This window comes from Fringilla coelebs, assembly GCF_963513975.1.
Source record: "Fringilla coelebs genome assembly, chromosome: 9".
NCBI classification, from domain to species: Eukaryota; Metazoa; Chordata; class Aves; order Passeriformes; family Fringillidae; genus Fringilla; species Fringilla coelebs.
The window spans coordinates 2,073,797-2,099,869 of record NC_140067.1 but is presented as its reverse complement, the minus strand read 5'-3'; the positions used below and the strand labels follow the sequence as shown (position 1 = coordinate 2,099,869).

At 50.3% G+C, this 26,073-nt stretch overlaps 1 protein-coding gene across 1 annotated transcript; it reads left to right on the top strand.

The window, feature by feature from the left end:
* The first annotated feature begins 485 nt into the window (after positions 1-485).
* Positions 486-25,095, top strand: PGM1 (phosphoglucomutase 1). Its single transcript, XM_084211558.1, has 11 exons — positions 486-792; positions 13,306-13,468; positions 14,472-14,618; positions 15,552-15,677; positions 16,206-16,396; positions 16,733-16,887; positions 17,840-17,955; positions 21,121-21,256; positions 22,668-22,851; positions 23,615-23,749; positions 24,724-25,095. Exons 1-11 carry the CDS (start codon positions 547-549, stop codon positions 24,811-24,813), a joined length of 1,689 nt encoding a protein of 562 aa, XP_084067684.1. The 5' UTR covers positions 486-546; the 3' UTR covers positions 24,814-25,095.
* The last annotated feature ends 978 nt before the right edge of the window (positions 25,096-26,073 follow it).

The window sequence follows — 26,073 nt, the reverse complement described above, 5'->3', positions numbered from 1 at the left end:
AGAAAGGCTCAGGGGGCCCTTGTGGCTCTGCACAGCTCCTGCCAGGAGGGGACAGCTGGGGGGTTCAGGCTCTGCTCCCAGGGAACAGGGACAGGATGAGGGAAAAGGGCTTCAGGTTGTGCCAGGGAAGGTTTAGATTGGATCTCAGGGAAAAATTCTTGATGGAAAGTGTCTGATCCTGGCACAGCTGCCCAGGGCAGTGGTGGAGTCCCCATCCCTGGAGGCATTTAAAACCCATGTGGATGTGGTACTTGGGGACATGGCTTAAGTGGTGGCCTCGGCACTGCTGGGGAGGCACTTTCCTAAAGCTGAGCCATTCCATGATTCCATGCCACTGGCTCGGATGGAGCAGAGCAGCAGGACGCGGAGGAGCTCGGGGCTGTGGCAGCCGGGACAGGCCAGCCCAGGGATGCTGTCCCCGCGGGCCGGTGCGGGCGGGCGGTGCCTTTAAGGGGCGGTCGCGGGGCGGTCGCGGGGCGGTGGCGGCGGCGGGGCCGGGGCGGCCGCGGTCCCCCCCCGGCTCCCGGAACTCTCCCGGCGCCGGCCATGGTGCGGATCGTGACCGTGAAGACCAAGCCCTACGGCGACCAGAAGCCGGGCACCAGCGGGCTGCGCAAGCGGGTGACGGTGTTCCAGAGCAATGCCAACTACACCGAGAACTTCATCCAGAGCATTCTGGCCACCGTGCCGCCCGCGGAGCGCCAGGAAGCCACGCTCGTGGTGGGAGGCGACGGCCGCTTCTACATGAGAGACGCCATCCAGCTCATCGTCCGCATCGCCGCCGCCAACGGGGTAAGCACCGAGCGCCCGCGGCTCCGCGCTGCGCTCCCCGCCCGCCCGCAGCGCCGGCGGAAATCGCTGGCACTCGGCGTGTCCGCGGCGTGGAAGTAACGCGGTGAGTGACAGATGAGCTGACCGGGCTGGAGGGGCACAGCTCGCGGTGCAGGCAGGAAAAACCCCCCGGCAGCCTCTGCCTGCCTGCGGGAGCGAGTGGACATTGGCCAGGGCGGAGGTGTGGAGGCAAACACGACTTTGCTCTAATTCCTTCTTCTATGGTTGGGTTTTCTAGCTAAAACGCAAACCAGCGGCACGGTGTGCAGCTGTGGGGTGTTGGGAGGGGGCAGCGTTCCCTTCCACAGCGCTGGAATGCGTCTCGCTGCTGGGGGATTCCTCCGTGGGTTAGTCCAGCCCAAGGGAATCCCAGCGGGGAGTGTGATATTGATGGGGAGAGATGTGCTGAAGGCAAGTTTGCAAAGGGAAGCTTTCCCCTACATTTACTCTTTTCCAAAGGAAAACTATCCCCTTCTCCTGGGACACCAACACCAGCAGCAAACATTCTTCCTCGTGGACCACAAAGGAGAGAAGGCCTGAGGGTGTTGGTGCTTAGGGTAGAACCTCAGAGTTACCTATTTCAAATTCCCAGGCACCCCAATGGCTGTAAACATCTGACTTCTTAGGAAAAAAATAATAATTTTTGATTGCTGCCTTCTTAGGACATAAAGAAGCAAATAACTGGTTTGGATTCTTTTAAAGCCATGTAGAAATTTGTATTTTGGGATGTGTGGCAGCTGCTCAACTCTGATTCCATAGCCCAGCATCCCTGGATGCTGCGTGCACCTCTGGAAGTGATGGATAGAGCATCCTTCCCTGATGGAAAAGCAGCAGGCACTGTTTTATTTGTTCTGGGAGGGGGTGGGAGTTGGAATATGCAGCATTCCTGCCCGAGTGCACACACACAGACAGGATCCCTGTGAATAAGCAGAGCGGGGAGCTTGTTCCCTGGGATGAAGTGTTGAGTTTGTGCAGCTTTTTGGACGTGCACCCGGGGCCTGGTGGGCTGTGGCAGCATTCCAGGCACCGACCTCTCCATCATTTACACTTCAGCTCCATCCCAGCAGCAGAGGGCTGGGCTAGAGCCGTGCTGGGGGCTGATGAGGTGTTTTGGGAAGCGTGGAGGGCCGGGAATGTCTCGGATCCTCCCCTGGACCGTGCAGTCACTCACGTAGGAGCAGAGCTGAGCTCGCTGCCAGAGCTGCAGCAACGAGTCCCAAGGGCTGCCCTTGCCGGCAGGAATTTGCCTTGGAGCATTTTATCCATGTGAATTCCAAGTGCTGGCACAGAATTGGCTCTGAAGTCAGAAAATGTTCGGGAAAGGCAGGAAAAATGGGAGGTGGGGGAAGGAAACGTGTGGAAGAATATGTGGGCTGATAAATGAGCAGCAGGTAAAGCCTGAATAAGTGACCAGAGGTACAGAGGGCAGAGCCACTGGAAACTTGATTACAGATATTTGCCATATTTTAGCAGCTCTGGCCTAAATTGAGACAGTGCAGGAACTGCATTGCCAAACTCAAGAGCAGCAAAACTCTCTGGTCCCAAGAAATGGTGTGACTAAAACCAGAGGGTTTCTTTAGCAAATTCAAAGCACTGGTTTTAAATAAATTTTGATGTATTTTGGAGTGCTTGAGGGATGCTTGGTTTGTGGGGTTTCTCTGTAATTGCAAATATCAGTTCCCTGGTGGTTACCACAGTGTAGTTAAGAAAGTCTCTTAAAATCCTCTTTCTTCATAGTAAATATGAAGTGACTGGAAGTTCCCTGCCCTTCAAAGAGAAAGTTGGACAACTTCATTCATGGTAAGAAAGTGCCCTGCAGAACAGGGACCAGCACATGGAAACTTGCTCCTGTAACTGTGGGTTTGTCCAGTGCTGGGACTCAAACATCTCCTGGTTCCAGCAGCCAGGTCTGGGGGCAAACTCAGCAGCCTCATGTTGAGAAAAGCTGAGTAATGCTAAGAAAACTGCTGGAAAAGTGCATTTCTGGTCCTGAGGATGAAGAGGTGGTGGATGAATGCTTTAAAATCACGTGGTGTTAAGATCTGGTTGAGTGGTGCTCTCCAGGCACAGGACAGACCTGAGGACCACAGCCAGTGATCTTTAGTTTTGCAACATAAAAGGAAAGGATGCTAAAATGAGCTCGAATTTTGTCTCTGCCTGGAATGGTTAACATGGAACTAAGTATTTATTTTTAAGTAGCAACCACTCAGTTTGTAGTGATGAGATTAAGGGGTGTTTATCTTATTTTAAAGTTTGCATTTCTGTAAGTAAACTGAAATTGTTTGCCATCCCCAGTTGGCATCCAGTGTAGCCTACCAGCTTTGTTTTGGTCTGTGTGCCAGCTTTCCCTGGTATTATTCCCACATGGTGAGTCTGACTCTCTAATTCCACAAATCAGATCTTCACAGGTCCTGTTGGAGCATCACTGATCAGCAGAATTGTGGCTGTGCAATAATTTTATGTCGAAAACAACAGAAACTAAATCCAGGTGTGATGACAGAGCCAGCACCAGGCTGACTCAGTGACATTGTCACTCACTGCTCCCCAAATTTACTCTGCCCTTGGTTCCTTCCTAACTGAACACTCTTGCAAGTGCTCAAAGCTGCCACACTCAGGCACGTTGCTGGAAAGGTGTTTGGAGTGCCAGGCTGTGCCTTGCATGTTAAATAGTGCCTGCTTTTGTTTTATAGCTGCAGGACAAACAGGGCTTTTATTAGAAATGCTGCTCTCTCCCCCAGGAAATTTGGGTTCCTGCCTTGGCTGCTTTAACCTTTCTCTCCCCTCAGTTACCCAGAGAAACCAAGTGCTCAGACCTGTTGCATTTATTTATCACTGCTCTCTTTTGGTAGCTCCCTTTTCCTTGTGCTGTTCTGCCACAGCTCCCAGAGCAGCTGCCACTGGGATATCTTCCCTTTGAGTAAAAGCTCCTGGGAGCCAAATCATCAAAATAAAGTGCTCATCAAGAAAGTTCTTCCAAAAGGCAACCAGGGTGAGATGTGGTGCTGCTGGATCCTCCAGGCCAGCAGGAAAAACCTCAATTTCTGACTTTCTTATGTTACTGTTTTTCTCAGAGGCAGAAGGGGAAATTGAGATGTGATATCTAAAGGGAGGAAATAAATACCACTTGTGGATATTTCCTGGCTGCAGATGATGTGGATTTTAGAAGACAGCAGCTGCAGCAGCTCTCACAGCCTCTTTTACACCAGCCTAGACTCCTTTTGCCTGTCAAGTTAATTGGCTTGTGTCAGTTTACAGTGAAAGGTGATTAAGCGGTCAGGTTGTCCAATTTCAGTGCCCCTTTGGAATTTTAAACTCTGCACTCATGGAACTCCAGCTCAGAGCAAAGAGCTAAGGTGCTTTGCAGTTAATCTCAGCAAATCCAGCAGGCAGGGTTGAAATTCATCCTACCAGGGATTTAGCTGTAATCTCCTGGGACAATGACTGTGCATGAGCAGACACCTCAGCTGGGGCTGGGCTGGCAGGGCAGAAATGCCTTCCCCTTGTCAGGGCAAAGTTTGGCACAGGGAGCTGGGCTGGAGAGCTGCTATCCAGGTGTTATTCCAAATTTGAGCTCACCAGGATTGAGAAATGCATCCTGTCATGACCCTGAGCTGGCCAAAATATTGATTCATGCTTCAGATGAGGAGCTGAAATGTATTTTAGAAATAAACAGAGATGGCTTAGAAATATCAGTAAGAAGTTCCAAGAATTCTGAAGTAATAAAAGTGTAACATGTACACTTATAGGACATAGTCATAGTACAAGCTGCAGAGTAACAAACAGTAGATGTGATGGGTAGAGGACAAACAGAGTTGGCAGGATCATCCAGTTATCCAGAAAAACATCACTTCTTGATTTTACAATGTGTTTGGTTTGAGTGAAAATCAGGAAATAAAGCCTCACCAGGAGGACAAGTCCTGGGCTGGGGCACCAGCCCTCAGGGAGGATCTGGTCTGGGTGTGGGAGATTCCAGCAGGACTGGCTGAGGTCGTTCTGTAGGGAAGGAATTCCTGCCTGGGAGGGTGCTGAGGCCCTGGCACAGGTTTTCCATGGAAGCTGTGGCTGCCCCTGGATCCCTGGAAGCGTCCAAGGCCAGGCTGGACAGAGCTTGGAGCCACCTGGGGTAGTGGAAAATGCTTTTTGGGTTCAGGTGCAGATTTCCAAGAGCACCCAGGGCCAGGGGCTCAATCTCAGCAGGCTGGGGCCAGAAATCCTGGAGCACTGAGGGAATCCTGCTGGGATCCCTCCCCTTTTCCCTGGTGCAGGGGCAGGAGAGCAGAGACAAAATGCAGATTTGGGCGTGCTTTGAGGTGTGACCATTGAGCAGAAAGTCTGACAATCCTGGTGGCTGGTGAGTGCTTCCCTGGAAAGGAAGGCTCAGCCCCTGCTGGTGGGACAGACCTGGAGATGGGATTCATTGCCAGCCCTGTCAGCCCTTTTCTTTTCAGCTGTTGTAGGAACAGAACAGTCTCTTCTTTCTGGAGTGATTCATATCTGAGTGCACTTGTGCTGTTGAGATGGTGCCAAATATCCTTTTTTGCCCTTTGGAATCTCTACAACAACTTCCAAACTCGGATTTTAAATTAATTCTTAATAGAAACAAAGCGTTTTGCAGTGGGAGCAGCTCTCCTTGTATGACCAATAACACACTTGCAATACATTTATTTTTTTGGGGCTCCATTTGTGCTGGCATTACCAAATGCCACTCCCAGCAGTGGCTGCCTGCACCAGAGTCATCCTGGGCAGAAAGTGCCAGATTTTGGCAGCTGCTCAGGAGGGTTTTCCAGGGCTCTTGGCACCCTCTTATGGCCGATGTGCAGGGACAGCACGGGCACTGGAGCTTTCCTGAGGGCAGGAGCTGAGGGAATGGGTTCTGCCTTACAGGGAGTCACAGATGAAGTGTAAAGTGGTTTTACTCAATTTTTTGCCCGGGATTTCAGGCTGAGTGTCTTCTTGACCAGCACAGAAAAGGAGCAGAGGGAGATGCCTGTCACCAGCTGCTTGCTGTCAAAAATTCCTGCAAAGCTGGAAAAGGAAACTTGCAGCTAAACACAGCCCCACAGAGGGAACATTGGCTTTGTCTGCCCTCTGAATGGGGACAAAGACCTGTGAGAGGAATGGGGAGGAAAGGAAAAGAGGAGGAGAAGGCACCTTGGAGACGCCTGACCCAAGGGTGTAGCAGTTCAGTTTGACCTTTCCATGGTGGGTTCCTCCCACAATTATTTTTCTGGTCTGAATGCCCACATATGAAATTGTAGCTTGGAGGAAGGCTGGGTTTGTGTCACAGTGAGGAGCTGGGAGGGTCTGGCTCTAACCCTACCCCAGGCTTGGGGAAGACTCCAGGTGAAGAAGGCTCCATCTCCCAAAAAAGATGGCACCTCAGGGAGAGGGGATGTGTAGGGACCACAGAATTAAGGCAAGTGGGAAGCTGTGGCTCTGCAATGTTTAATGAATTTAAACCCTCTCAGAACAATCTTGTTTGTCTTTCTATCATTAAATTCAGCAGTTAATTAATAGTTTTAACACTGTTCTTGTGTGTGTGAAGTGCAGGACAGTAAAAGGAGACCTGGGTTGGGAAATATCCCTGTCTGTGCCAGGCTGGCTGTTGAGAGAGGGAGATTCCCTCAGCAGCCTCCACGTGCCATGGGGAATAAGGGATCCAGGAAACAGGACCACAAGGAAAAGCTGGTAGGGCAAACCTTGGGGCTGTTTGCTGTAGCAGAGAGGGCACTCAGAGCCCAATTCCAGAGGGTTTTTTAGTGAGGAGCTGCCAGGAAGAGGATTATGATCTCTTTGTTTGCTGTGCCAGCGAGGGAGATACCCAGCAGATTGTAGGGAAGCACTTCCAGCTGCAAAGCTAATTGAGCACTGGCAGGGCTTATCTGGAGAAAAAGATTCCAAGAACAAGTTAGATCAGCTTCCAGGAGGAGACCTGGGTGTCCTTGGTCCAGCTGTGGGGAGGGAGCAGAGACCTGAGTGATTTGTAAAGAGCACTCACCCCAGCCAAGCCTCCCACACCACAGATCAAAGGACATTTCTGCAGTCCCTGCCCCAGGGCAAAGGTGCTCAGCACCCACCTTTGGTGACGTTTTTGCACCTCTGAATCCTCTGGCAGCTGTGTGATCCCCAAGCCCTGAGCAGTCCTCATTAAGCAGTGACTGGTGATTGAGTTTGCCCCAAAGAGATGTTACAGGAAAGCTCTGGGAGCAGGGAGCACCCCAAGAGTGTGGCTGTCCTTGTCCCTGTGCCTTTTCTGCATTGTTTTATATTATTATTTTGTATTATATTTATATTTATTTCTATAATAATAATATATATAAAATAATAATAATGTTTTCCATATTATATAATTATTATATAGTAATTGTTATATATTTTTAATATTTCATTTAATATAATGTGCTTCACTTTACATACATGAACATTGCATGAATGACCCTCCTCCCCTGCTTAATTTAGTTTGATTCCTCTGCCTACTCCCCATGCCCTGAATTTCACACAATTCCCACCCTCCATGGGCTTCTCCCCACCGGTAAAGCCGAGCTCATCCCGTGTGCAGCCTCAGGAGCTGCTGGGTGTCCTGTGCCCTCCCCCTGTCACTTAATGCCACGGCATTTCCCAGGGCAGCAAGAAGGCCAAGAGCTTGCTTGGGCCTTTTCCTGCCAGGTGTAATTTTGGGAGCTGGATTTTGGGTTCTGTGCCACTAGAGGGAAGCCTGGCCCTTTGCATGGGAATAAAGAGAGCTGCAGGATGCGGGAATAGTGTGGGAGGATGAAGCACAAAGCAGTTTGGCTGTGTATGCCAGGCAGTCTCACTGCTGGGTGTGTTGGCTCCCACAAATGATCCAACTCTGTTTCAGTGTGCTGATGGATAAACCAGAATCCTGGGGATATGGTCAGGGTGGCCTCAGCAGGGTTAGGATTATCTGGGTTATCTCACAGGGCTTTTCCAAACTTTATGGTTCTGTGACCTTCTTTGGAAGAAAATATATCAATTATTGCAGCAATGGCAGGATCAGCACCACAGGAAAGAGGCCCTGAGCACCTTCAGACTGTCACAATTCAGCTGTGTGTACAGGTCTCCTTTTTGCTGCCTCTAATGGTGGGACTGACAGAATCATTACCGAGTGTCTGTTCTTTAATTGCTCAGTGATAGCTATAAATTGTTTCCAGCAGCTCTGGAAGGACTCAGAGAGTTGTTAAAGAGGCTTGGAGGAAAGGCTGATTTTAGAATCATGGAATGGTTTGGGTGGGAAGGGACCCTAAATCCCAACCTATTCCCCCTGACCTGGGCAGGGACACCTCCCACTACCCCAGGCTGCTCCAAGCCCTGTCCAACCTGGCCTTGGACACTTCCAGGGATGGGTAGTGCACCACCTTCCCTTCCTTCATTTTCCTTCCCCCTGCTTGGGAAGATGAGGCTTCACAGCTGTTTCTTGGGATCTGAATCTCTTCTGCTTGCTTTTAGGCTGTCCCACAATGAACAGTGTTATGGGATGCAGTTTTCCCAAGCATTTGATAGTTTTTTGTGGTTTTCATCTGGGTGAGACTGACTGGGGGTGCTCAGTTGAGGCTCATGAGGCTTTCCAGCCAAAGGCTGACCAGCTATTCCTGCTGGAAATTCTCCCTGTGTTTCAGGGAGCCGTGGGAAGCCAGGTTGTCAGGGCAGGGAGGTAACAGATCTGTTCCCTTCCATTTTAAGAGTGACCTTTAACTCACCAGACTTTGCAAAATAGCTCCAGCAGGATTGGAAGTTTGCCTCCAGAGCCCCAGAGTGCGGCCCTGCCCCGCAGATCTGGGAAAACGCATCCCAGCGGGGCTGGGCTGCTCCCACCTCCCTGCCCCGGGGAGATCCACAAGGATTGACACTGCTGGGCTCCATGGGATGGCTGGGAGCAGTGCCTGTGGCAACCAGGAGGTGACAGAGAAGACAGGAATCCTTTACAGCGAGGGACAGCAGCGTGGAATTGTGCCTTCTCCCTGACATTGATTCCCCTCCGCAAGTGCGAGGACGCGGCTTGGGTTACAGAAGGTGCAGGGAGCTATTTTTGGGTGCTCAGCAGCTCCCCCGAACTCCTGTCTCATAGGTGGGCCATTGCTGTGTCAAGGTTGGGGGTTAATTTTGCCATATTTGACTTTTTAAATGCACCTGTGGGACAAAAGGCCATGGAAGACGCTCCCCTGCCTGTGGTGACGGTGCCAACGTCTCCCTACGGCGACCAGAGGCCGGGAACCAGCGGGCTGCGGAGGAAGACCACCTGCTTCGAATCCAAGCTGAACTATTTGCAGAATTTTATCCAGAGTATATTTTTTTCCATAGACCTAAGGGATCGCCAAGGAGCCTCTCTGGTGGTTGGAGGTGATGGGAGGTACCTCAATAAGTCTGCAGTGGAACTGATTGTCCAAATGGCTGCTGCCAACGGGGTTGGTAAATGTTAAAGGGCTGAATTCCTGTGGGGTGTGGCTGAGAAATGCAGAAATCCATCAGAAATTAGGCACTGTGAGGCTTAATTTCCCCAAAGGCTTTATTCAACTGCTAATAGTGATGTTTTTAATGGCAGATCAGCTGGGGAGTACAGAAATTTCTGTTTTTTCACGTTAAGTGTTGCGGTTGGGCAGAGAATACATGTGGAGAAAGGAAAATAAATTCTGCTGGGGTTTGTGTGTTCTTGTTTTGTGCTTTGACATGCCCCAGGCTGTTGGCACCTGTGGATTTTTCAGTCTTTGCACAAGAATATAAACCCCTGATACTGTTCAGAAATGAACTAACAAGGAGAGCCATCAGAGTGGCAGAGGAGAAGAAACAACCATGTTTTGCCTTTCTCGCCAGGTGTAAGTTGTGGTTGTGGGATAAATGCTTAGGGAGCCTTTGAAAATTGATATGAGAGTCAGCAAGTGAGTGACAGCCTTTATAGGGAGCTCAGTTGTGCTGGAATTCTGTGTTTTGGAAGCAGAGCAAGAGGCTTGTGTGTTTGTGGTAGATCGTGGCTCATGCCATGGGCTTTTGGCTTTGTTTCCTTCTGCTTTTTAAGAAGAAAAGGTTCTGCTGTCTGTCCTGGATCTCTCAGTGCAGAGCAAACTTTGTGCAAAGGGATCTGAATTTTAGGAGTTTGTTTGACAAAAAACAGTGTAATCAATAGTGAATGGGAATAAGTGAATGGGAAAATAGGATGAGAGAATTTTATTCATTTATTTCAAAAATCAACCTATTTTCCATCTTGTGGGGAAAAAAGTCTTCAGGCATTGCAGATTAATGTCTTCCTTTGAAATCAGTGTATGGGCAGAGCTGGAAAATGTGCACAGAGCCAGGCTTGGACTGCCTGACCCCAGGACAGATCTGCTGGTCAGGGGAGGTCAGGCTCATCTTCACCAGCTCAGACTCTGCTCTCCAGCACTGGGCCCAGGTCTGCCTAAATGGGATTTGGGTGGTTTGAGTATTGGGAATGTGGTTTGGGTATTTTCCATGGATTTTTCTCCTCAGTCTGGCTGGTGCCTGTCAGTGCTGTGCTCAGGGTGTGGGATTGGTGGCTTGGGCTGCATCTCCTGCTCAGAAAGTGCTTCAAGGGTGGGCTGGGGACACCCTGGAGCTTCCATGGCCTGGAAAAGCTGTTCCCAGTGTTCCTGGGGCAAGGAGGGGCTGCAGGAGGTCCCTGTGTGCATCCTCGTGGGGCTTTCAATAAAACCAGGGTGGAATTATTGCCTGGATGCTTTTGAAGTGCTGTAACCCCAACTTGCTGCACAAAGTGGGTCTGTTTTGAGAAATCCATGAAAGGTGTTTGTCCATCATTGCAGCCTGAGGTTTTCCTCATAAGAAATTCCCCAGACTCAGAAGGGATCAAGTGTAAATATTCAGCACATTGTTACACTGAGCAACCTTCCCCAGGGGCTACCACAAAGGATTTAGCAGTGGATGGGTGGGGAATGGCAGCTGGAAAACTCTGGAAGCCAAGGAGGACCCAAATAACAGAACAGCTCACATGGAGACAAATGTTTCTTCCTTTCCTTCCTGGCTGTGGGGAAAAGATGCAGTTCAGGTGTGCAGGGAGGGCAGGGACAGGGGATTTGATGTGTTCATCCCACTCTCCTGCAGCTGCTGCCTGCTTTGGCAGGGAGAATCCCTTATTTCCCTTCCTCTGCAGCACTCCTGGGGCACTGATGCACAGGGGTGCTGCAGAACCTGACCCTCAGAGGGAAACTGGGGAGCAGGAGGGGAAGTTTTGGAGAGGAGCTTCCTGGAGGTGCCCTGAGTTCTCAGGGAAGGTGAAGGAGCAAGGTTTGGAGGCTGGAATAAAAGAGAGGACAAGAGTGTCTGAGAATGGGGGAAGAGCAAACCCTGCTTTACATGAAACATGAGGTGCAATAAATGAGTGATCAGTGGGTGGGCACAGTCAGGGCTCCAGTATGAGCTGCTGTGGGCAGCTGGAGGCAGGGCCCTCACTTTGGGTTTGTAAAGTGCTTTTTCCCATTTCTGCTGTTATTTGCTAGAGGTGCAGCTCTGCCAGCAGCTGGGCTGTGGCAGCTGGACCGTGCAATAACTGATGGGCAGCGAGGCTGGGGCTTAGCACCTGGCAGTGCCAGGGGACAGGAATCACAGCCATCCCGTGCCCTTGGCTCAGCACCCACCACAGCTTGGGAATGCTCCTCTTGATTCCTGCTCCAGCTGGGGATTGAATGAAATCCCTCCTCTTTCCCCAGCCTGTTCTGGGTCTGACCCCCTCAGCTGGTGCAGAGGGGTCTGGTGGGGTTTTAAATCCTGTCAGCTCATCTGGGGGCTGTGGGAAGGAATGTGTTCTTCCAGGGAATTCTGCACCTCCTGGTTTATTGCCTGGATTCTGAAGGTGCTGTATTGCTCAGCACATTGCTCTGGATCCAATCTCAGAGATATCCCTGGATTGATGGGAAGGAGGTGTGCTGCCCGCTGCGAGAAGAATCTGCAGCTGCTCCCAGGATGTTCAAGTTTTGTGTTCTTTTGGCTTCTCTCCCCCCATTGTGTGTTTTGAAGGCAGATTTTGAGGCCACAGCCAGAGGGAACGCTGGTTTTTGTGGTGTTTAATGCCAGCCCTTCAGTACATCCATGTGCAGCATTGATGGAGGAAAATGTTCCAACAGAGTGGGGTCGGCTGCAGCGTGGGGAGCTCTGGCAGGAGCAGGGCTGTGCTTTACCTGCTGCCAGAGTCTGGGCTTGGGCTGTGTGGGAAATAGTGAGGGTAGGAAGGCTTTCAGAAAGCTGTGAAGGCAGGCCTCTTTCAGAAACAGAAAGAGCAGAGAATTTAGAGCTAGCTGCAAGTAAAGTTACAATAGTAAAGCAAGCAAGGACATGAAACAATAGTTTGAGTTTTAGGCTTGGTTAAGATTGACCTTAAGACTGCAGAAAAATATGCCTAGTAAGACAGTAGAAGGTTTTAAGCTTAATACTGGAGTATTGTGCATTGTTAATTGAAAGCATACAAGCAAACATAGTGTGAAGCAGGTGTAGGGGTGTTTTTAGTGATTGGCTAGAACAATTATCTGTAAGCTTTAACAATATGCTGTTGGCTAGAAAGTTTTTAAAATGCTCTGTACCGAAGAAATCTTTGGCTGCTGCTGGCAGGCCATGAGCTGTTGCCACCTTTCAACTGTCTCAACCATGCAATGAGACTGATGCCCCAGTAAAGCTCAAGGAACGTGTCCCAGCAGTCCCACCCTGTTTGTGCAAAGCTCCAACACTGCCAGGACTGGGCAATAAGTTACATAAACTCCATGCATTTACAGAAGGCTGATTAATCTTCTTTATTATCAAACCCATTGCTTTTTTAATACCCTATTTTGCCACACATGGACTTGATTGGTCCTTTAATTAAAACACCATCACCATTGGTTAATTAAGAAACCACACTTAGGTAGACAGATCTCCATAACACATTCCACATCACAGTACCAGGTGCAGCAGGTTAAGATGAGAATTGTTTCTCATTCTTTTCTCTGCTGTTCTCAGAGCCTTTCCCAGAACGATGCTTGGGGAAGTGTCAGTTTTGAGACAGAATAGAAATTTTCCAGGGTAGAAATCCATTTTGATTTAGGTGAAATGTACACCTTTAAGTTAAGTCTGTAGTTTGAAAATCTAGCTATTTAGTCTGACTGCCTGTTCTTGCAAAAAGCCTAGGGTCAGAGAAACTGCTTCAGGGAAGGACAGGGAGAGATAAGGGGAGGAGACAGAGGGAGATAGAGAGAGACAGAAGTTTGTAAAATGAATGTGTATGAACCTATTGTGAAATTGTATGCATATGTGTTTGGGAGAGAGATAAAAAGGGACCTGAAGATCCCAGAAGCACTCATGCCTTTTGAGGGGAGTAATCCCCGCATGCGTCCAGCGCTTTTGTGGAGTATTTGATCTTCTCCACAAAAGAGTTTCTCTCTGTGGCCAGAGAGCTGCAGCCATCCATCAGTGTGGAGCTGGGGCTTGCCCTGAGAGCTGTGCTGTGCTCCTCCCCTGCAGATCGGGCGCCTGGTGATCGGGCAGAACGGGATCCTGTCCACGCCGGCCGTGTCCTGCCTCATCCGCAAGATCAAAGCCATCGGGGGCATCATCCTCACGGCCAGCCACAACCCCGGCGGGCCCAGCGGCGACTTCGGCATCAAGTTCAACATTGCCAACGGAGGTCAGCCCTCTTGCTGCTCCCTTCTGCTTGCTGTATTAATATTACCACATTCATGTTACTGTTCTCCAGTCACTAACAGTCAGTACATTACACTTTAAGCCAGAAGTTGTTATTCAGTTTTCCTGTAGTGGAAAATTCTGAGACCTTTTTTCCACTTGCCACATTAGCCAGCTTGTTTGCCTGTGCTATCTTTCTGCTTGGTAAAAACATCTGCTTGTTTGAAGTAAGTCTATCCTTTGTTCTAAGTCATAAAAACTCTTTCTAACTAACATACCCTTGGCCTTCTTAGTTATCCAATAAAACTAGCTCAGCAATTCTTTCCTTCTATACCAAAACTTGCTTCCATCTCTATTGTTTCATCAAACTCTACATTTAAAAATCTTTCTGCTAAACATATATATCTGTAAAACTTTCTTGTCAAACTTTCATCCTTCCCAACAACAGATGTTATAATTCACCCCATCACAATCAGAAGCCAACTATATTTCCTAATTACAATACATTCTAAGTGTTTCTTGGCCTATTAGCTTTAGTCACACCATGCTGTAAATGCCTTAAATCCAATCATCTAAAATTGTTTTTCATGGGTCCTACTACAATGCATCTTTCATTTCTCCAAAGCATTTAGTCTTTTTTGCCAGGTCACCCTTGCTTGTTTCTAGTTCTATTTCTCTCTTAACAATGTCTGTCCTATTCCATGGCATTACTAAGTCAGCATTTCTTATCTCAAGGTTTGCATACAGCTACACACTGTGTGAGCTTCTGCCAGGCTTTGAGAGCTCCCTACAAATCCATTTCCCACACCACCCAAGAATCCACATTTCTATTCACATCCCAGTGCCCTGAGCAGTGGTTTCTCTCATGGAGCAAGTGATGCTCTGCTCCCCTCATTCCCTGGTGTTCCTCTTCCATTCCCAGCCCAGGTCTTTGCTCTATTCCTCAAGTTCACTCCTCTTCCAGTTGGATTCTTTACCATCTTCCCCTTACCCATTTCATTTTGCAGGTCCTGCTCCTGAAGCCATCACAGATAAAATTTTCCAAATCAGCAAGAAAATTGAGGAATATGCAATCTGCCCAGATCTCCAGGTGGACTTGGGCACCATTGGGAAGCAGCAGTTTGACCTGGAGAACAAATTTAAGCCATTTACAGGTAAACAAATGTTCTTCCTCTTGGCAAGGGTGAGGAACTGGGGTGTTTCTGTGGCCATTCTGACCTCTCTTCTCATCTGTTGCATAATCCCAGTGAGGACATTGCTCCTGGCATTTATTTATTTGTTGATTTTGATTGATAGAATTTTCTGTCCTACAGAAGTTTCTACTTCAGCAGCAAAACCTTGATCCATCAAACTTCCCTAAAATCAAAGGCTGTTTTTTCTGCAAGGCAAACATGTACTTGAAAACAGAAAAATGCAGTTACAGTGCATTTTCCTGATAAAAAATTGCAGAGTTTAATCTTTCAACTGATTTTTTCCTGTGGTTTCACATATAAAAGTTGTCACTGTGAGTGGGAAAGCTTTTACATTTCTCGTGACTTTTCTCCATCAGCAGTGAAATATGAAAATAAATTAGCAAACGACTTCTTAAAAATACTGCAAGTATTTTTTACCATCTCCTGGTGCTTGTAATTAACAAAGTTAAAAGATGATAAAAGTTGGTATTTGTCTCAGTCTCCATTTCTTTGTAGTGGGATTTTTATGCTGTATTTTGTTTTTATGTTGGCTGCAAAGGTGCAACTTTTTGCACTATGAAGTTCACCCTTCCCATTGACTTTGGTGGAAATTAAAGATCTGATTTTATATACAAAATTTTAAATTTAAGTGAAGTGGGATTGATCCCTCTTGAAGGAAGTCCAGGGAGCCTTAACTGGGAAGAGAGTTTGATTTTGTTGGTCCACTTGTGACCTGATGAGCAGTGAGAGCCTGTCATTAAACCCCTAATTTAGCCCCATTATTCCTGTCCCTGTTCTGATCCTCTGGGATGTTCAAGGGCTCTGTGCTGAGCCCTGGCCCTCAGCACAGAACAGGGCTTGGCTATCAGCATTCCAGGCTGTCAGGGTTGATCCCTGCCTGCTGCTCTTTTCCAGTGGAAATTGTGGACTCTGTGGAAGCCTATGCCAGCATGCTGAGGAATATCTTTGACTTCAGTGCCTTGAAGGAGCTGCTCTCAGGGAAGAACCAGCTCAAGATCCGCATCGATGCCATGCACGGGGGTACAAGGGGCTGGGCTTGGGGCTCTGTGGGCTCAGGGCTCCCTGGGGATTTGTCACCTACTCCAGACAGGATTTATATTGCAAGTTTGGGGTTTGGTTTGTAGCACACTGGATTTTTCTGTTTGTGAAAATAACACGAGTCTTTTTATGTCTTGTGTTATTTTCTCTTGTCAAGTGTTGTGTTCTGGGGGTTGGGATGAGCTGGTCTTTAAAGTCCCTTCCAACCCAAAGCATTCTAGGATTCTGTGAAATGTTTCATGCAATCCTGAAATGGTTTGGGCTGGGAGGGATCTTAAAATTCATCCAGTTCCTCCACTGCCACGGGCAGGGACACCTTCCACTAGCCCAGGTTGCCCCAGGCCCTGTCCAGCCTGGCCTGGCACACCTGCAGGGATGGGGTGAATTTTGATGTGAGCTCCTAAACCAAAAAGCACCCAAAGTGACCCAAACTGAGCAGCCTGAGGTGGGGGTGGTGCAGAGCTGTCTGAGGGCTGAGCCAACTCTTTCCCTTCTGTTTTGCTGAGACAGTTGTGGGCCCTTACGTGAAGAAGATCCTGTGTGAGGAGCTGGGAGCCCCAGCAAATTCAGCTGTGAACTGCACCCCCCTGGAGGACTTTGGGGGCCACCACCCTGACCCCAACCTGACCTACGCTGCTGACCTGGTGCAGACCATGAAGACAGGAGAGTACGACTTTGGAGCTGCCTTTGATGGAGATGGGGTAAAGGAGCTGCTCAGAATTGCCCTTCTTTCCCTCTCACCAGCTCTGGGCACTGAGGTGCACCTTTCCTCTCCCTCTCTGCTCTGTAATCATCAGTGAGGTGAACCACTCAGTGCAGTTTGCCACAACAGAAATAGCTGGATGCTGTGTTGGACGATCCCAAACTGTAATTAGATAACTTTAAACCTGTGAAAAATCAGCAGGAAGGCAAAACACCGTGGAGGTGCTGCTGTGTGACTTCTTCAAAGCTCTGTGTTAATTTCAGAAAATCTCTGGGAACTGCTGGGTTTATGGGCTGGGCAGGGAGCTGAGCTGTGCCTGTGCTGTCTCCCCCAGGACAGGAACATGATTTTGGGCAAGCACGGCTTCTTCGTCAACCCCTCCGACTCGGTGGCCGTCATCGCCGCCAACATCTTCAGCATCCCCTACTTCCAGCAGACCGGGGTGCGCGGCCTGGCCCGCAGCATGCCCACCAGCGGGGCCCTGGACAGGTAAGGGCATGGTGTGCCCACCAGTGGGACCCTGGACAGGTAATAACAGCTCCTGGGGGCTGCCAGGGCATGGTGTGCCCATCAATGGGACCCTGGACAGGTAACAACAGCCCCTGGGGGCTGCCAGGGCATGGTGTGCCCATCAGAGGGACCCTGGACAGGTAATAACAGCCCCTGGGAGCTGCCAGGGCATGGTGTGCCCATCAACAGGGCCCTGGGCAGGTAATAACAGCTCCTGGGGGCTGCCAGGGCACAGTGTGCCCATCAACAGGGCCCTGGACAGGTAATAACAGCTCCTGGGGGCTGCCAGGGCACAGTGTGCCCATCAGTGGGACCCTGGACAGGTAATAACAGCCCCTGGGGGCTGCCAGGGCATGGCCAGCAGGGCCCTGGACAGGTAATAACAGCCCCTGGGGGCTGCCAGGGCACGGTGTGCCCATCAGTGGGACCCTGGGCAGGTAATAACAGCCCCCTGTGGGCAGGCAGCCCTGCCAGGGCATGGTGTGCCCGTTTCCTGGGGTTTCACATACCTGTCCTGTTGAGGAGTGTTTCACACACTCCTCCTGCTGAGGAGCGTGGCAGTGGCAGGGCAGCAGTGAAGGTTGATGGGTTAAACCCTGCCTGCTGGGCTGAGCTCTTGGGCCTTGCTCTTCCCTACAGATAAGCCCAAACAAATGACTTTCTCTGCTCTTCTTTTCCTTAAATTTGATAGTGACGCTTTCATGGTGAAATGCTTTGAGATCTGCACCCTAAAATCGCTGTGTGTTTGTGTGTGTTCTGTAAATGCATGTCCCACCCATCTCCCAGATTTCACACTGGGCTGAAATAGAGGGGTTGGACCAAAGCAGTGGCATTCCCTGCCTTCAGTGGCACCCCAGGAGAGCTGCTGATCCCATTTCCCCCGGGAGCACTGAGGATGCAGGGATGTGACTTGGCCTTCTTACCTTGGCAGGGTGGCCCAGGCCACGAAGATTGCTTTGTATGAGACTCCAACAGGCTGGAAGTTCTTTGGAAACTTGATGGATGCAAACAAACTGTCCCTGTGTGGAGAGGAAAGCTTTGGGACTGGTAAGTCAGCATTCCCAATATCACCCATGATGGTGGTGCTCCTCCTCTTAGTTGTTTATTCTTTAGAGCTTGGCATTTATCTTTCATCTGCAGTTGTTAATGCTTGTAAAATATTAAAATATGAAAAAGGGTTTGGAGGAATTAGTGTGGAGATGAACACAATGCTAAAGGTTTTGTGAGGTAGGAGCTCCTTCTCCTCCTGTTCTCCAGGAAGGCACGTGGGGATGGAGGTTTGGGGGCCTCTTTAGTAGCCCAGTCACTGAGTCTGTGGGGATTAAATGCAATGCTAAATGCATTTTTCAACTCTTGGTGGCCAGGAAAACCTTCTCAATGTTTTCATTTCTGGAAAGAAATACGGTTTGGAGCACGGAGTTTTATTAGGGAAGGTTTCAGGTCACTATTAAATCTCTGAGTTTAATAGGGCCCTCATTTTCCTGTTCTGAAAACAAGGTATGATTTATAAAGTTTAAATTAACACTTGCCTTTGAACAGTCCAAGTGAGTTATTGAGTTACTGAGAAACAAAGTGAACATCACAAGGAATTCACTGGGGGCGTGCAGGGAAGTGGATGGGAGCAGGATTTGCTCCAGGTTGGAGCAGGGTGCTCAGGACAGTCAGGACTCCCAGGAGGTCTCTGCATGCCCTGAGGTCTCCCTGGCACCTCCCCTGTGGTTTTGTGTCCTGCCAGTGGAAATGGGACCTTCCCTCAATCAGCACCTGAGTCCTGCACAAAGGCTGAGTGAGTTTTATCCGGCCTGAACTCTCCCTCAGATGTTGTTTTTCCTGTTCTTTAAGCATCTCTGATGGGATATGCAAGGCACAAGGTCCTGAAGGAGTTTCTTACTCAAGCCTTGTGTGTTTTCATACCACCATCCCAGAAAAACCTTTCAGCTTGTGTGTGGGTGCCTTAAACCCCCAAATTCCTGGAGTGAAGTGTTTCGTGGAGCTGGGGTGCACAGCTTGACAGGAAGGGATTACCCCAGCTTTCCTGGGGCTGAGGAAATGGGATCACAGCTCTGGGGGGCAGCAGGTTGCTGTGGGGCTCAGCAGTCTCCAGGAGCAATATTTTTACAGTCAGATATTACTCTGATATGTGGGGCTGGGATTTGGCCGTGGGTTGGAAGAAAATGTGAGTTTCAGAGAACCTGGTATCTCTGCAAGGAAATCTTGAAATAAATAATGAGTAAAGAAAGATTCTGGAGTTTTGCCCCGAGTGATTTCAGCATGTGCTGAGTTTATATCCTGAACCTTGGCTAATGAGAGGGCACTGGTGCTTCAGGAGATAAATAAAACCAAATTCCTGGAGCTGCTGATGGGAGATGATCTCAAATGAGCAGCTCCCCAAAACTGTTTCCACCTTTGTATGAGCAGCAAGCTCAGTTTCTCTCCATCCCTAAGGGACTGCATCCCAAATCAAAGTGATTCCAGTCTGAGAGAGAGGTCTGGGGTTTTGGCCAGGCAGCAGCACATCCAGGTGGTGGGAGCTGAAGCACTTTGGGGGAACAGGTTGGGAAAGGGCCAGGAGAGTTGGACTCCCCTAAAATGCCAAGGGGTTTTCCCATGTGGCAAATGCACTTAGGAAGGAAAAAGGAGTGAAAGGGGTGAGGAGGGTTGGTTGATAGGAAGTTAATGAGGAGTTGTTTGGAGCTGGACTGAATGGGAGTGTTGAAAGGGGGAGAGGTGAAAGAGCAGCCCAAGGACCCAGTAAAAATTGAAACAAACTGTGAGGCAGTGGGACTGGAGTGCAGCAGCAATTAGAGTAATGCGACATGACAGAACTCCTGCTTGCTTCCCTGGGTATTTTATTCCAGCAATAAGCTGATACATCACATGGGACTGGTGTTTATTTAGCATTCCTCTCCATCACCTCTGCCCAGCTCTCTCCACCCTGAGGGACCATGGGGATAATTTATGGCCACATCCACAACAGTGGGATTGGTGCAAAGCGCCACGTAACCCCTGCCCTGCCCCCAGCCCCTTCCCAGAGGATTCCCACTCTGGCACTCCTTCAGAGGGTGGCATGGCAGCTCTGGAGTGCCCCTGGCATTTCTTTAATACCTGTTTGGAGGTTTTCCAGAGTGGGAAGGAGAAAGTTTTGCATCTGTGGGGCGCAGGGTGGAACTGGCTTGCCAGGGGCACCGAGTGTGGGCTGGCTGTGCTCTGGGCCATCTGATCCCATTTCATCTGGGGGCTGTGTAAGGTCCAGCACCTCTCGGGTTTCCCAAGGGATCAGTGCTGTGTGATCCCACTCTGCTTCCAGGGCAAGGCTGGGCTGGCTCTGGCTGCTTCCTGCTCTCCTTGCAGGGCCAGCTCTGGGGGAATCCACAACAAGAGGCAATGGGCACAAACTGGGGCCCAGGAAATTCCACCTGCACACCAGGAAGAACTTCCTTACTGTGTGGGACAGATTGCCCAGAGAGGTGTGGAGTCTCTCTGGAGACATCAAAAATCTGGATGCAATCCTGGGCTCAGGGATGGCCCTGCTTGAGCAGGGAGGTTGGACCAGATGCCCCACAGGTCCCTTCCAGCCTGATCCACTCTGTGAATCCTTCTTGAGCCAAAAGCGGGGCTTTTCCAGCCCCCAGTGAGAGCAGGCTGGAGGCTCTCCTGGTCTCTGCAGGGGGATGGAGCCTCCCCTTGCCCTGCTGCTGCCAGCCCCATGGCTGGTGCTCCCTGCCCTGCTGCTCCTCTCCCCGTTCTGGGGTGATTTTGGGGTTGTTGAGGTTTGGTTCCTCAGGAGGGCTGACGTTCCCCTTGGTGCTGGGCCAGGAGATGATCCCAGGGTGCTCCTTGGCAGACAGGACACAACAGCTGCTGAGGAGTTGATGTTGTCCTTGTTGATGCTCTCCTTCCCAAGCTGCTCCTTTGCATTTGCCTTTTGTTTTTTATTTGATTCCTTTTTTACTGTGCATTCCCCATTATTTCCTTGGGACCAGAGTTAAGGATGTGTGAACAATGAGTGTGTGTGTGTTAAAAGATGCTGAGTGTTCTATTTGGGCCAGAGCTGGAGCAGATGAGATCCTGACCCATTTTAATGACACAGCAGGGATGGAGCTCTGGAAATGCTTCCCATTTGTGAGCTCTGCAGGGGGATGGGGAGAGGAGATGAGGTGGGGGCTGTGGTGTGAGGAGTGGGAATTGTGTCTGTGCTGTGGCTCCCCACAGGCTCCGACCACATCCGAGAGAAGGACGGGCTGTGGGCGGTGCTGGCCTGGCTCTCCATCCTGGCCGCCCGCAAGCAGAGCGTGGAGGACATCATGAAGGACCACTGGCAGAAGTACGGCAGGAACTTCTTCACCAGGTGGGGAAAGTGCTCCTGACACTCCCATTCCCTGTCCTGTGGCAGAGCAGAGCCCCAGTGGCACAGCTGTGTCACCATCAGGCTGTCCCTGTGTCATTCCACTCCCCAAACACTTGGCAGCATTCCCGGGTGCCGTGAAATGGGGATTCACCATAACCCTTTGTGGTGTCCAGCTTTGGATTGTTACTCCAGATGTAAATCTGCCGCCAAAGTCTGGACATTTTATACTTGCAAAGCACCTTGTTTTCCTTTCAATTGAGATTTTTCCTCCAAGAGTCATTTTTGCCATGGGATCAATATACTTGAGACCCCACTTCCCAAGTTAATTTGTGATATCTTCAGTGACAGCAGCATCTCACAGATACTCAGATTGAAGCTGCAGTAGACATGGAAGATGGCAAGGGAAGAAATGAGAACCAGCCTGCACACAAGCATAGGTGGGAACACTGTGAAAGCATTAGGCAGGAATCGTTCAGCTTGGAAGATCTGCATGAAAATTCCATCTCAAATTGCCAAGTGAAAGAACTTGCCTTTCGTTTGTTGTTTTTCTTTCTCTCCCCCCCGCCAATTCACCAAAAAGCCAGCACACATCTGAGGCATGGAAACCTGGGGAAAAATGCCAAAGCTTAGGAAGAAAAGGCAGCCTTTTAGCACTTGAGGTATGTGTGCAGAGCAGGCTGAGTGCAGGGGTAGGCGGCGAACAGAGCGGCACAAATCCCCTGGCAGTGGGAATGTGGACTCTGGGATCCTGGAGTGGGCTCCAGCCTCTCTCTGCTGCTTCTCTGCCTGGGCAGGGACATCAAAGCTGGCATTGGATGTTTTCCTGCTGCAGTCACAGCTGCACTTTGCTGGGGGGATGCACTGAGGGTGTTCACAGTAACCACGAGGGAGCCGGTGGGGTGCTGTGGGTACAACTGCAGGAAATTCTTGGCAGTCGGTTGGCTCTTGGCCCCGGCCCTCGGTCTGTGACACTCAGTGTGAGCAGCACTTTGTGCTTTCATCTCCTGGCACCAAATGCCTGTGATATGCTGTGCTGCATCCCAAGGATCTGTGTGGATATGGCTGTAGTGCTGCACACAGACCCTCCTCTCTTTTCATAGAATCCCACGCTGGGCTGGGTTGGGAGGGACCTTAAAGCCCATCCAGTCCCACCCCCTGCCACGGCCAGGGACACCTTCCACTACCCCAGGTTGCTTCCAAGCCCAGTCCAACCTGGCCTTGGACACTGCCAGGGATCCAGGAACAGCTTCTCTGGGCAATGTGTTCTGGTGCTTTGATGTGCCTTTTCTGCCTGTCCTCCCCTTCAGGATGGGAGCAGAGAACACCCACAGAGCTTGAGAAGGGCATCCCAAACCATCCCAACTTATTGCACCCTCCCCTCCCTAACCCCTGTGTGTGGTGCTGGCTGCAGGTACGACTATGAGGAGGTGGATGCAGATGCTGCCAACAAAATGATGAAGGATTTGGAGGCGGTGATGTTTGACCGCTCCTTCGTGGGGAAGCAGCTGTCGAGTGGGGACAAAGTCTACACGGTGGAGAAAGCCGACAACTTCGAGTACAACGACCCCGTGGATGGCAGCGTCTCCAGGAACCAGGTGGGCACAGCCTGGCCTGGCCTGAACTGGGACTGTTTTCTCCATGTCCTTTTTCCATCTAGAGCAGTGGGTTGGGAATGCTGTGTCTGGCAGGCAGCCCCTGGCTCTCGTTTCAGGTTCTGCAGTGTGGGTTAGGATGGGCATTAATCCCTCTGGGAGTGGGGAGAGCGGAACACAGGAGCTTTCTGTGGCTCCCTGAAGAGGAGGGATGGTGCAGGTCAGGCACAGCCATGCTGGGTGGTGCTTGTGAAGGCTGACCTAGAACAGAGACTAGACAGAGTTAAAGAATAAAGCAGGGATTTATTAAAAGGATAAATGGATCCACCTTGGGCAGCACCAGAGCCCAGCCAGGGCTGCACCCAAGATGAACCAAAATGGCCCCAAAATGCCCGGCCGGGCACGGGGTCTCTCCCTGGGATCAGTTCTGCTCCATTTGCACCTTGCAGTTCATTGTCCCATCCCAGCTTCAGCCCCTGCAGTCCCATCCTTGTTTTTCTCTCCTGATTCTGCTATTTATGCTCCTGGGCCTGAGGTTTGGATCATTTGTCCTTGGTGCCCAGCTAGAGAAGGAATTGTTTTGTCTCCCTGCTCTGTGCAAAGAGCTCAGCATCCCCTAATACGAATCTCAGAATTACACGCTAAAGCAGCACAGAATCTGAAAAAGATAAAAGCCAAAACCTGAGGCACCGTGGGGATGATGGAAAACCCCTTGGCTGCCCATGGGCCCAGAGCTGAGAGCTTCCCTCCCTCCTGTCCCGAGCAGGGCCTGCGGCTCATCTTCTCCGACGGCTCCCGCATCATCTTCCGCCTGAGCGGCACCGGCAGCGCCGGGGCCACCGTGCGCCTCTACATCGACAGCTACGAGAAGGATGCTCAGAAGATCAACCAAGACCCACAGGTGGGTGCTGCACCTCACTCCTGCCACTGCTGGCTGCCTGAGCTCAGCCTTTTCTTAGCCCTGTTTTGCTTGGAGATGTGTGGAGGTGACAGGAATTTTGGGAGCCAGAGGTTTGTATCTTTCGCGCCAGTATAGATAGGATTATTTTTAAAAAAGCTTAGTGTGGAGTAAGTATTCTGGGAATCCCTCACAGCTGCCTCTGCTACAGCACAGTTTTCCTGTCTGTGTTACCCCTGTGCCTGCTTTAAAAAAATCAGTGGGATCACAGGATGCAGCTGTACCTAAGGTGAGACTGCCCTGTTCTGTACTGAGTTCAGTAAATATTCTGCAACACCATTTATAAATGCTGCTGAGCTCTTGTAGGCACTGGAGGAAAAGAATCCTCCTCTCGTACTCAGGTTGGATATCAGGAAAGGGTTTTTCTCTCAGAAGATGGTTGGACACTGAAGGGGCTCCCCAGGGAATGGGCACAGCCCCAAGGCAACCAGAGCTCCAGGAGTGTTTGGACAGTGCTCCTAGGGACAGGGTGTGATTGTTGGGGTGTCTGTGCAGGGCCAGCAGCTGGACTCCTTGATCCTTGGGGATCCTTCCAACTCAGGATCTTCTCTGATTCTGTATTCCCCAGCAAACACCCTGTAGGCTCTTTGTGCCTAAATTCCTGTGACATAATTGACAAAAAGAATGAAAATCCCCCATTCTGAGGTAGGGGGGGAACTTAGGATTTACCTATCCTGTGCTGATGTGGAGTTTGGGATACAGCACAGGGAGGGTGGCAGCAGCACCACTGGAGCTTGTGATTTTCTCTGAGCACTGCATCCCTGTCCCTGGTCCCAGAGCTGGGGTTGTGAGCCCAAAGCAGCCTTTGGTCCAGAGAGCTGAGCTTTGGGTGTCCCAGCCTGGCTGCTGAGGGATGCAGTGTGGGAAGGCTGCACATGCAGCTCTGCAGTTCTGAGCCCTCTCTTTCCTCCCTGCAGGTGATGCTGGCACCTCTCATTTCCATTGCACTGAAACTTTCCCAGCTCCACGAGAGGACCGGCCGCTCCGGGCCCACCGTCATCACATAGAGCACTGGGGCAGGCAGCCCTGCCTTCTCCTGGCAAACTGGCACTAAAAGAGGAATATTGATTTTATCCCTGTATTTAAGAACACTGTTTTGCTGCTAAGGATAGCCAATAAACCCCAGCCCTCAGCACCCCTTGTCCCCTTTGCTGCCTCTCTTTGTCCCCAGCACTGCTGGAGGTTGGGTGTGATGCTCCTTACACAACTTTTGGGGCAGCACGTGGGCTCCTGGCTTTTCCTTAAACAAAAGGCTCTAGAAATAAAAGAGACACTAAATTCTTCAGTAACTCACAGGCTTTTTTTACTATCTCAGAAACTTTCCTGGGAAAGGAGCACAAATACTTTATCCCAGTTTGGATGAGCTTGTTTGGTTGAATGGGGACAGTAAGAGCCTTGGAATAATCAGATTTGCAGGCATTAATGTGCAATATCTTATGCAAGGGCACAGAGAGGGTCACTTTGCAGACAGCTGTAGCTTGGTTTGATGTTAGGGCTGTGCAGCTGCACCTTCCTGTCCTTTTCCTGGAAGTACTCACATTAGTGGGACGGGTTTAGGTCCTGTCCCCTCTTGGTTTGCTTGCCTTTGCCACCCAAATCCTGCAGTCCCCGTGTCCCATCTCACCTTCTGCCCAGGGCTGAAACTTAGGCTGGTCCCTGGGCAGGCCTGAGGGAGCAGCTCTGTTACCCAGGAATGTGGAACATGCCACCCTCATCCCAACCTGCCAGCACTGCCTCCAAGGGAGTCTGGATGTGCTGACAAAAGGCTTTTTATCTCACCTGTGCACAGGTGAGGGGTCTCTGCTGTTCCATCTGCACTGACAGTTCTGCTGGGGGAGCTGCTCTGCTGTGGGGGGGATAAAAGCTCTCAAAAACCAGGTGCAAATAAGTCCAAAAGCCAAGGTAGGACCCAGGCAGAGTCTGAGGCTGGGAGAGCTGTGTTTTCCACACCATGCTCCTGTGCTGCCCAGTGCTTCCCTTGGCAGGATTGTCCCAGAGGTTTCCCTCATGGCTGGCTGCAGAGCACTAAACCAGGAAGCTGGGATTAGTGGGGGAAAAACAATTTGGCTGCTCTAATTTGCCTTTCAAGCATTGTGTGAACAAGTGACCCCGGAGTTTATGGTTGGCCTCTTGTTAAAGCAGGTCAGTGCTGGGTTCCTCCTAATGGAACTGTGAGTGTTTTCCAGTCACACTGTGCTAAAAGCTGCTCTCTGCCCATCCTGGTGCTGACTGGTGCTAAGAGCTCAGTGGTGACACACAGCTCTCTC